The 12,823-nt window shown below is 38.1% G+C and overlaps 1 protein-coding gene across 4 annotated transcripts in view; it reads right to left on the bottom strand.

The window, feature by feature from the left end:
• Window positions 1–12,823, bottom strand: part of FAM13C (family with sequence similarity 13 member C) — a 226,821-nt gene that overhangs the window by 80,721 nt on the left and 133,277 nt on the right. For all 4 annotated transcript variants that reach the window (XM_042908490.1, XM_042908493.1, XM_042908491.1 and 1 more), the window contains 2 exons: window positions 11,856–12,066; window positions 10,628–10,766 (listed from right to left, as the gene is read on the bottom strand). In XM_042908490.1, the coding sequence (XP_042764424.1) occupies window positions 10,628–10,766; window positions 11,856–12,066 (350 nt within the window). The remainder of the gene's footprint in view (window positions 1–10,627; window positions 10,767–11,855; window positions 12,067–12,823) is intronic.

Raw genomic sequence — 12,823 nt, forward strand, 5'->3', positions numbered from 1 at the left:
GAGAACTCCCTTCAGACGTAACTTGAATCAATCTTCTGCATGATATATCATAGTCAAACTGGCAAAATACAAGGATAAAGAGAAAATTCTGAAAACAGCGAGGGATAAATGTGCTCTAAGATATAAAGGGAGACCTATAAGAATTGTGACAGATCTCTCTACTGAAACTCGGCAGGGCAGAAAGGAATGGCAGGAAATCTTCAATGTGATGAACAGAAAAAAATATGCAGCCGAGAATCCTTTATCCAGCAAGTCTGTCATTTAGACTAGAAGGAGAGATAAAGGTCTTCCCAAACAAACAAAAACTGAAGGAATTCATCACCACTAAACCAGCCCTACAAGAGATCCTAAGGAGAATCCTGTGAGACAAAGTACCAGAGACATCACTACAACCATGAAACCTGTAGACATCACAATGACTCTAAACCCATATCTTTCTATAATAACACTGAATGTAAATGGATTAAATGCACCAACCAAAAGACATAGGGTATCAGAATGGATAAAAAAACAGGACCCATCTATTTGCTGTCTACAAGAGACTCATTTTAGGTCTGAGGACACCTTCAGATTGAAAGTGAGGGGATGGAGAACTATTTATCATGCTACTAGAGGTCAAAAGAAAGCTGGAGTAGCCATACTTATATCAGACAAACTAGACCTTAAATTAAAGGCTGTAACAAGAGATAAAGAAGGACATTATATAATAATTACAGGGTCTATCCATCAAGAAGAACTAAAAATTATAAATGTCTATGTGCCGAATACAGGAGCCCCCAAATATATGAAACAATTACTCACAAACATAAACAACCTTATTGACAAGAATGTGGTATTGCAGGGGACTTTAACACCCCACTTACAGAAATGGATAGATCATCTAGACACATTGTCAATAAAGAAACAAGGGCCCTGGATGATACATTGGATCACATGGACTGGACAGATATATTTAGAATTCTGCATCCCAAAGCAACAGAATATACTTTCTTCTCAAGTGCACATGGAACATTCTCCAAGATAGATCACATACTGGGTCACAAAACAGCCCTTTATAAGTATACAAGAATTGAAATTATACCATGCATACTTTCAGTCCACAATGCCATGAAGCTTGAAATCAACCACAGGAAAAAGTCTGGAAAACCTCCAAAAGCATGGAGGTTAAAGAACACCCTACTAACAAATGAGTGGGTCAACCAGGCAATTAGAGAAGAAATTAACAAATATATGGAAACAAACAAAAATGAAAATACAACAATCCAAATGCTTTGGAATGCAGCAAAGGCAGTCCTGAGAGGAAAATACATTGCAATCCAGGCCTATCTCAAGAAACAAGAAAAATCCCAAATACAAAAACTAACAGCACACCTAAAGGAAATAGAAGCAAAGCAGCAAAGACACCACAAACCCAGCAGAAGAAGAGAAATAATAAAGAGCAGAGTAGAAATAAACAATATAGAATCTAAAAACACTGTAGAGCATATCAATGAAACCAAGAGTTGGTTTTTTGAAAAAATAAACAAAATTGACAAACCTCTAGCCAGGCTTCTCAAAAAGAAAAGGGAGATGACCCAAATAGATAAAATCATGAATGAAAATGGAATTATTATAACCAACCCCTCAGAGATACAAGCAATTATCAGGGAATACTATGAAAAATTGTGTGCCAACAAATTGGACAACCTGGAAGAAATGGACAAATTCCTAAGCTCCCACACACTTCCAAAACTCAATCAGGAGGAAATAGAAAGCTTGAACAGACCCATAACCAGCGAAGAAATTGAATCAGTTATCAAAAATCTCCCAACAAATAAGAGTCCAGGGCCAGATGGCTTCCCAGGGGAGTTCTACCAGACATTTAAAGCAGAGATAATACCTATCCTTCTCAAGCTATTCCAAGAAATAGAAAGGGAAGGAAAACTTCCAGACTCATTCTATGAAGCCAGTATTACTTTGATTCCTAAACCAGGCAGAGACCCAGTAAAAAAAGAGAACTACAGGCCAATATCTCTGATGAATATGGATGTAAAAATTCTCAATAAGATAGTAGCAAATTGAATTCAACAGCATATAAAAAGAATGATTCACCATGACCAAGTGGGATTCATTCCTGGGATGCAGGGCTAGTTCAACATTTGCAAATCAATCAACGTGATACATCACATTAATAAAAGAAAAGAGAAGAACCATATGATCCTGTCAATCGATGCAGAAAAGGCATTTGACAAAATTCAGCACTCTTTCTGAATAAAAACCCTCGAGAAAGTTGGGATTGAAGGAACATACTTAAACATCATAAAAGCCATTTTTGAAAAGCCCACAGCTAATATCATCCTCAGTGGGGAAAAACTGAGAGCTTTCCCCCTGAGATCAGGAACACGACAGGAATGTCCACTCTCACTGCTGTTCTTTAACATAGTGTTGGAAGTGTTAGCATCAGCAATCAGACAACAAAAGGAAATCAAAGGCATCCAAATTGGCAAAGATGAAGTCAAGCTTTCGCTTTTTGCAGATGACATGATATTATACATGGAAAATCCGATAGACTCCACCCAAAGTCTGCTAGAACTGATACATGAATTCAGCAAAGTTGCAGGATACAAAATCAATGTACAGAAATCAGTTGCATTCTTATACACTAACAATGAAGCAACAGAAAGACGAATAAAGAAACTGATCCCATTCACAATTGCACCAAGAAGCATAAAACACCTAGGAATAAACCTAACCAAAGATGTAAAAGATCTGTATGCTGAAAACTATAGAAAGCTTATGAGGGTAATTGAAGAAGATATAAAGAAATGGAAAGACATTCCATGCTCATGGATTGGAAGAATAAATATTGTCAAAATGTCAATACTACCCAGAGCTATCTACACATTCAATGCAATCCCAATCAAAATTGCACCAGCATTCTTCTCGAAACTAGAACAAGCAATTCTAAAATTCATATGGAACCACAAAAGGCCCCGAATAGCCAAAGTAATTTTGAAGAAGAAGACCAAAGCAGGAGGCATCACAATCCCAGACTTTAGCCTCTACTACAAAGCTGTCATCATCAAGACAACATGGTATTGGCACAAAAACAGACACATAGACCAATGGAATAGAATAGAAACCCCAGAACTAGACCCACAAACGTATGGCCAACTCATCTTTGACAAAGCAGGAAAGAACATCCAATGGAAAAAAGACAGTCTCTTTAACAAATGGTGCTGGGAGAACTGGACAGCAACATGCAGAAGGTTGAAACTAGACCACTTTCTCACACCATTCACAAAAACAAACTCAAAATGGATAAAGGGCCTGAATGTGAGACAGGAAACCATCAAAACACTAGAGGAGAAAGCAAGGAAAGACCTCTCTGACCTCAGCCGCAGCAATTTCTTACTTGACACATCCCCAATGGCAAGGGAATTAAAAGCAAAAATCAACTATTGGGACCTCATGAAGATAAAAAGCTTCTGCACAGCAAAGGAAACAATCAACAAAACTAAAAGGCAACCAATGGAATGGGAAAAGACATTTGTAAATGACATATTGGACAAAGGGCTAGTATCCAAAATCTGTAAAGAGCTCACCAAACTCCACACCCAAAAAACAAATAACCCAGTGAAGAAATGGGCAGAAAACATGAATAGACACTTGTCTAAAGAAGACATCCGGATGGCCAACAGGCACATGAAAAGATGCTCAATGTCGCTCCTCATCAGGGAATTACCAATCAAAACTACACTCAGATATCACCTCACGCCAGTCAGAGTGGCCAAAATGAACAAATCAGGAGACTATAGATGCTGGAGATGATGTGGAGAAATGGGAATCCTCTTGCACTGTTGGTGGGAATGCAAACTGGTGCAGCCACTCTGGAAAACAGTGTGGAGTTTCCTTAAAAAATTAATAATAGACCTACCCTATGACCCAGCAATAGCACTGCTAGGAAATTACTCAAAGGATACAGGAGTACTGATGCATAGGGGCACTTGTGCCCCAATGTTTATAGCAGCACTCTCAACAAGAGCCAAATTGTGGAAAGAGCCTAAATGTCCATCAACTGATGAATGGATAAAGAAATTGTGGTTTATACACACAATGGAGTACTACGTGGCAATGAAAAAGAATGAAATATGGCCCTTTGTAGCAACGTGGATGGAACTGGAGAGTGTGATGCTAAGTGAAATAAGCCATACAGAGAAAGACAGATAGCATATGTTTTCACTGTTATATGGATCCTGAGAAACTTAACAGAAACCATGGGGGAGGGGAAGGAAAAATAAAAGAGGTTAGAGTGGGAGACAGCCAAAGCATAAGAGAGTCTTAAAAACTGAGAACAAACTGAGGGTTGATGGTGGGTGGGAGGGAGGGGGTGTAGGTGATGGGCATTGAAGAGGGCACCTTTTGGTTTGAGCACTGGGTGTTGTATGGAAACCAATTTAACAATAAATTTCATATATTAAAAAATAAATAAATAAAATAAAAACAAAAAAAAAATAAAGAAGAGTTAATATCTATTCTTTTGAAGCTGTTGCAAAAATAGAAATGGAAGGAAATCTTCCAAACTCATTCTATGAGGTCAGCATTACCTTGATTCCAAAACCAGACAAAGACCCCACTAAAAAGGAGATCTACAGACCAATTTCCCTGATGAATATTGACACAAAAATCCTCAACAAGTTACTAACCAACAGGATCCAAGAATACATTAAAAAAATATTCATCATGATCAAGTGGATTTATTTCTGGGATGCAAGCCTTGTTTAATATGTGCAATTAAATCAATTTGATACATCACATTAATAATAATAGTAACACATTAAAGAATAAGAACTATACGATCCTCTCAATACATGGAGAGAAAGCATTTAACAAAATACATCATCCTTTCTTGATAAAAAAAAAAAACATCAAGAAAGTAGGGATAGAAAGATCATACCTTAAGATCATAAAAACCATATATGAAAGACCCACCACGAAAATCATCCTCAATAGGGAAAACTGAGAGTTTTCTCCCTAAGGTCAGGAACACGACAAGGATATCCACTCTCACCACTATTACTCAACATAGTGTTAGAAGCCCTAGCCTCAGCAGTCAGACAACACAAAGAAATAAAAGGCATCCAAATCAGCAAGGAGGAAGCCAAACTCTGAGTCTTCGCAGATGACATGATACTCTATATGGAAAACCCAAAAGATTCTACCAAAAAACTGCTAGAACTGATCCATGAATTCAGCAAAGTTGCTGGATATAAAATCAATGTACAGATATCAATTTCATTTCTATATACGAATAATGAAGCAGCAGAAAGAGAAATCAAGGAATTTATCCCATTTACAATTGCACCAAAAACCGTAAAACACCTAGGAATAAACCTAACCAAAGAGGTGAAAAATCTATACACTGAAAACTATAGAAAGCTTATAAAAGAAATCAAAGAACACACACACACACACACACACACACACACACACACACACGGAAAAGTATTCCATACTCATGGATTGGAAGAAAAAATATTGTTAAAATGTCAATACTACCCAAAGTAATCTATATCTTCAATGCAATCCCTATCAAAATAGCACCAGCATTCTTCACAGAGCTAGAATAAACAATTCTAAAATTTGTATGGAACCAGAAAGACTCCGAATAGCTAAAGTAATCCTGAAAAAGAAAACCAAAGCTGGAGGCATCACAATTCCAGGCTTTAAGATGTATTACAAAGCTCTAATCATCAAGACAGTGTGGCCCTGGCACAAAACCAGACACATAGATCAATGGAACAGAATAGAGAACCCAGAAATTGACCAACAAACGTATGGCCAACTAATCTTTGACAAAGCAGGAAAGGATATCCAATGGAAAAAGGCAGTTTCTTCAGCAAATGGTGTTGGTAAAACAGGAAACTAACATACAGAAGAATGAACCTGGACCACTATCTTATACATACACAAAAATAAACTTGAAATGAATGAAATACCTAAACATAAGACAGGAAGCCATCAAAATCCTAGAGGAAAAAGCAGGCAAAAACCTCTTTGACCTCAGTCATGGCAACTTCTTACTCAACATATCTCCGGAAGCAAGGGAAACAAAAGCAAAAATGAACTATTGGGACCTCATCAAGATAAAAAGCTTCTGCACAGTGAAGGAATCAACATAACTAAAAGGCAAGTGATGGAATGTGGGAAGATATTTGCAAAGGACATATCAGATAAAGGGTTAGTATCCAAAATCTATAAAGAACTTACCAAACTCAACACCCAAAAAACAAATAATCCAGTGAAGAAATGGGCAAACGACATGAGTAGACAATTTTCCAAAGAAAACATACAGATGGCTAACAGACACATGAAAAAATGCTCAACATCCCTCATCATCAGAGAAATGCAAATCAAAACCACAATGAGATACCACCTCACACCTGTCAGATGGCTAAAATTAACAACTGAAGCAACAACAGAGTTGGCAATGATGTGAGGAAAGAGGAACTCTTTTGCACCATTGGTGGGAATGCATACTGGTGCAGCCACTCTGGGAAACAGTATGGAAGTTTCTCAAAAAATTAAAAATAGAACTACCCTACGACCCAGCATTGGACTACTAGGTATTTATCCAAAGGATACAGGAGTGCTGTTTTGAAGGGGCACATCCACCCACCCCTATATTTATAACAACACTATCAACAATAGCCAAAGTATGGAAAGAGCCCAAATGTCCATTGACTGATGAATGCATAAAGAAGATGTGGTATATATATGCAATGTAATATTAATGGGCAATCAAAACAAATGAAATCTTGCCATTTGCAACAATGTGGATGGAACTAGAGTGTATTATGCTAAGCAAAATTAGTCAGAGAAAGACAAATACATGACTTCACTCATGTGGAATTTAAGATATAAAACAGATGAATATAAGGTAAGCGTAGCAAAAATAGTATAAAAACAGGGAGGGGGACAAGACATAAGAGACTCTTAAATACAAACTGAGAACAAACTGAGGGTTGCTGGAGGGGTTGTGGGTAGGGCGATGGGTTAAACGGGCAAGGGGCATTAAGGACGACACTTGGGATAAACATTGGTGGTTATATGAATCACTGGATTCTATTCCTGAAATCATTATTGCACTATATGCTAATTAACTTGGATATAAATTTAAAAAAAGATATGCCCCCTTCCCCCCAAAAAAAGAATTGCCAGGTGTATATATACAGTGGAATATTACTCAGCCATTAAAAAGAATGAAATCTTGCCATTTGCAATAACATGGATGGAGTTAGAATACGTTATGCTACACAAAATTAGAGAAAGACAAATACCATATGATTTCACTCATATGTGGAGTTTAAGAAACAAGACAAATGAACATAGGGGAAGGGGGGAAAAGAGGGAAGCAAACCACAAGAGACTCTTAACAATAGAGAACAAACTGTTAATGGAAGGTGTTGGGCTAAATTGATGATGGGGATTAAGGAGAGTACTTGTGATGACCACTGAGTGTTGTATTTAAGTGATGAATCACTAAAGCCTACACCTGCACCCAATTTTACTATATGTGTTAACTAATTAGAATTTAAATAAAAACTTGAAATAAAAAAATTGGCAGGTAATAAGTATTAACAGGCTCCGGTTATGGAGCTTATAGTTGTTATTCTACAGTCCCCAAAGTGAGGGCATCACAGATCCAATAACACTCCAGCTGCAAACAGAAAAAATCAGTTTCTCTCAAGATATCTAGAACTTTCAAAATGTGGACACTTACAAATCTTACTTCTATTCCTCCATTGCAAAACCTACTCATATTTATTCTACCATCCTAAGTCTGAGCTGATAGAACGCAACCACCTAAGGCAAGTTACAGGTCTTTTCTGGGCCTCAATTTCCTTATCTGTAAAATAAAGGCTTGTATTCATTATTTGTAGGGTGCCCTCCTGTGCTAAAAAGGTAAAAGACAGTAAGTAGCTTTGAGAAAGAAAAGTTTGTCTTGAAAAGCTGTCTGATTTTTTTTTCTATTGTGCAAAGCTAAAAATCACTCTTTACACCCCTCTTTTAGTGAATTTGAAGCCACTGTGCGAAACAGGTCAGAAAGAATGGGAGAGTGGGATATCATCCATTTTCACCTCCCTCCCCCAATCTTATTTTACTCACGGTGATGTGCCAATTGCCTTTGTACCAAGGTTTAGTGAGCCTTTAAATATTTCAAGATGTATGAGACATTATCCCCTGTTCTCTTTTATTCTGATAACAAGCTGTCTGGGCCCTCTGCCAAAGACCCAATATCTTTGTGCAGTTCTACATGAATATGATTTTTCTCTATGCCATGGTCACCATTAGGGAAGATAAATAAAACTAACATTGGCAATGAGGACACTTACCTTTCTATTGTTTCTTATATAATGAAAGAAAAAGCTCATCATTACAACACTGCAACACCAGCATGAAGACTGGTGTCTCTTGGACTGGAAAAGATAGATTGGGGGTTGTTATTATGAGTGGCCTGAACAGATGTTACTTGATAGGTCCCTATCTATCAACCAGGAGATATTTTTATGTCAAAGAAAACTCTCCCTCATTCTGTTATACAAGTAGAGATTCTGTCCTTTGTGTCCTTAATAGGTTCTTACAAACACGTAAATGGTAAAGAGTTAAAGAAAAAAATAAGATCATAATTCAAAAGTTTTCTAAATTTCAGTCCTAGACTATTAGTGATAGTAATGCTCCTTAGGGGGGAAAGAGGAGAATAGATAATCAAATCAGTTTGGAAATAAGAATTATAATCCAAATCTGGAGTCTCTATTCCATTGGTCTGTGTCTGTTTTTGTGCCAATACCGTACTGTCTTGATGATCACAGCTTTTTAGTAGAGGCTAAAGTCTGGGACTGTGATGCCTCCCTCTTTGGTTTTCTTCTTCAATATTACCTTGGCTATTTGGGGTCTTTTGTGGTTCCATAAAATTTTAGGATTGCTTGTTCTAGCTTCGAGAAGAATGCTGGTTACAATTTTGATTGGGATTCCATGGAATGTGTAGATTGCTTTGGGTAGTATTGACATTTTAACAATATTTATTCTTCCATTGTATGGCCAACTAATCTTTGACAAAGCAGGAAAGAATATCCAACGGAAAAAAGGCAGTCTCTTTAACAAATGGTGCTGGGAGAACTGGACAGCAACCTGCAGAAGAATGAAACTAAACCACTTTCTTACATCATTCACAAAAATAAACTCAAAATGGATGAAGGAACTGAATGTGAGATAGGAAACTATCAAAGCCCTAGAGGAGAAAGCAGGAAAAAACCTCTCTGACCTCAGCCGCAGCAATTTCTTACTCAACACATCTCCAAAGGCAAAGGAATTAAAAGCAAAAATGAACTATTGGGACCTCATGAAGATAAAAAGCTTCTGCACAGCAAAGGAAACAATCAACAAAACTAAAAGGCAACCAATGAAATGGGAAAAGATATTTGCAAATGACATATCAGACAAAGGGATAGTATCCAAAATCTACAAAGAACTAACCAAACTCCACACCCCCCCAAAAAAATCCAGTGAAGAAATGGGCAGAAAACATGAACAGACACTTTTCTAAAGAAGACATTCAGATGGCCAACAGGTACATGAAAAGATGCCTCAATGTCACTCATCATCAGGGAAATAAAAATCAAAACCACACTGAGATACCACCTCACGCCAGAGTGGCTAAAATGAACAAATCGGGAGACTACAGATGCTGGTGAGGATGTGGAGAAATGGGAACCTTCTTGTACTGCTGGTGGGAATGCAAACTGGGGCAGCCGCTCTGGAAAACAGTGTGCAGGTTCCTCAAAAAATTAAAAACAGATCTACCCTATGACCCAGGAATAGCACTGCTAGGAATTTACCCAAGGGATACAGGAGTGCTGATGCATAGGGGCACTTGTACTCCAATGTTTATAGCAGCACTTTCAACAATAGGCAAATTATGGAAAGAGCCTAAATGTCCATCAAATGACGAATGGATAAAGAAGAAGTGGTTTATATATACAATGGAATACCACTTGGCAATGAGAAAGAATGAAATCTGGCCATCTGTAGCAATGTGGATGGAACTGGAGGGTATTTTGCTAAGTGAAATAATTCAGGCAGAGAAAGATACCATATATTTTCACTCATATGTGTCTCTTGAGAATATTAACAGAAGGCCATGGGGGAGGGGAAGGGGAAAAAAAGTTACAGAGAGTGAAGGAGGCAAACCATAACAGACCCTTAAATACTGAGAACAGACTGAGGGTTGATGGGGGTTGGCGGAGAGGGGAAAGTGGGTGATGGGCATTGAGGAGGGCACCTGTTGGAATGAGCACTGGGTGTTTTATAGAAACCAATTTGACAATAAATTATATTAAAGAATAAATAACAAAAAAGATTTAAAAAAGAGTTATAATCCATTACCAGAAAATATCTTTTTAGAGAGCAACTGACAGCCTGTGAGAATAGGACAGATCCAGGATAGGAACTCTATTTATGATAGATCCTGTGTTGGCAAATGAAAACGGCTGTCCCCTGGCACAGAGGAGTACCCAAAAAGGAAGGACAGAAAAGCCCACACACCTCAGACACAATCAACCCTTATTTCAAGCCACAGGGTCCTTACCCGGTATTTCTTTTCTTGTTCAAATTTTTCTTCAAATTTCCTAATTTTTCGCTTGAGGCTCTGGATGTGCTTGGTGAGCTGGGTAATGGTCTGTGGCTCCTTGCCATCACCACAGCCACACCGTGAAGAACTTCGTGGCCTGTAATGATTGCAGGGAGGGAGAGAATCATCAAAAACCATGGTCTTCCCATAAACATTGCTGCTGGTCTACAAACGAAGCTTCCTGGATTATCAGAGAGGATAGGCCATTTTTAATGAGTCTACCATTGTGGCATTTACTTATTAATAGAGATCACTGATCAAGGAATTCCATTATGGGACAATGCTATCAGGGAATTTAGTGCAGAAATGTCAGAATATTATTCTAGGAAGTGCATTTCCTAAAGTTTGGAAGAGGCCAATTTAAGACAAAAAGAAATAGCCTGCTGTGGAATTATCCAAACAGGTTGCACCTAATAACATTTTTAAAGAAGATATAGATAAATAGTTAATTTTCTTGACACAACAGAGCCTTGTGAATCTAATAAGAATGGACCCCCACCTCCAGAAAATGCATTGACCCTCTCACATAGCCCACAGTTTACAATAGCAATAATCCACTAACTCCCTCAAATCCATCAATAGACAGCCTGCAAGGTCAGATTTGGAAAATTCATTAATGACAGCAGAAGTTACTAAGGAGAAACTAGGATTCTCTGTACATATTTTCAGTCAAGGGACACTCATTTTAGTTTTGAATCCAAATTATTTGTAGATTTTTTTAAAAAAAAGAATGCATAGTTTCACACTTTTTGGGGGGAGTGGAGGGCAGCTATTGTAAGCTGCTACTCTTGTGGAATCTAAGAAGAAATTGAGGTAGACACCTCCCAAACACTGCCACAAGCTATCCCTTGAAGCCACTGTTGGGCATGCAAAGAATATTGAGCTTACCAAGGATACTCCTGATATTTGCATAGACATATTCTTACTTAGAACTCTGGTCATTTGACCAAAAATGTTCAAACATGTAAGCCCTGGGGTATTCCTGCATCTCATGACCATTTCCTCCTGAGATGGCAAGACCTGACACAGTATTCCCAAATAGAAAGTACACTGATTCTTGCCATTCATTGCTCAGGTCTTGAAGTTGTATTTGATAGGCATGTCTGCACTATTTCAGACACACACTTCATTATAGGTTATAAATGTATTTGAAAAAGTGGATGAAATGAAGATAAGGTTTTCTTACATCATAAACGGCTGAGTGCTGGGTGGAGAAGGGGCTGATTCAGGGTCTAAGTTGAATCTCTGGCTTTGGCTGAAGATGGAGCATCGTGGTGACAGCAGTGGGTTATCACCGTCAGTGATGTGATAGAGAAGCCTGCTAGTCCCAACAGACTGGAGGTCTTCTGGTGCACTGTCTGCTTCATTCTGCCCATCTTTGTGGGCTGGTGGAGGGTCTGAGGAAACAAGATAAATCATCAAGATTCAGAAATGACAGAGGCCTTGAGACTGTCATGTTCCTAAGTAAAGATCATAAACATTCGTTATAATGTCTGGCTTCTTTGTCATTTCTTCTTTCTGGGGATATGAAAGGTATGTTTATTCTCAGAGAAACTGGATAGAAAATATTACAAAGCCACTAACAAAAAAAATGGAAATACAAATTATTTTGGTATAAATTTAAAGTAATGATTCAGTAATGATTCCATTTTATGTAAAAAGCATACATTTATGTGTACAAGTAAGTGCACTAAAATACCAAAGAAGCTACTTAGCAACTACAAAGCATGGAAGAATTAGGAATGATTCTTTTTCTCCTCCAAAAATTTTTGTAGCATTTTATTTTTGACAAAAATTAAAAAAACAAGGACAAAACAGATTCCAAATCCTGTCTCCAGCTACGTCTGTGTCTGAATTCTATGATCACTCCCCTTTTATTTTTTTAAATGTTTATTTTTGAGAGAGAGAGAGAGAGAAAGAGAGCGAGCAAGCAGGAGGGGCAAAGAGAGAAGGAGACCCAGAATCCAAAGCAGGCTCCAGGCTCTGAGCTGTCAGAACAGAGACCAACACAGGGCTCAAACTGTTGAACTGTGAGATCATGACCTGAGCCAAAGTCCGATGCTTAACCTACTGAGCCACCCAGGGGCCCAGATCACTCTCCCTTTAAATGAACTCATTAACTTCCCACCTCAGGGCCAGTCCAGAGAGTGGGCA

This window comes from Panthera leo, chromosome D2, assembly GCF_018350215.1.
Source record: "Panthera leo isolate Ple1 chromosome D2, P.leo_Ple1_pat1.1, whole genome shotgun sequence".
Lineage (NCBI taxonomy): Eukaryota > Metazoa > Chordata > Mammalia > Carnivora > Felidae > Panthera > Panthera leo.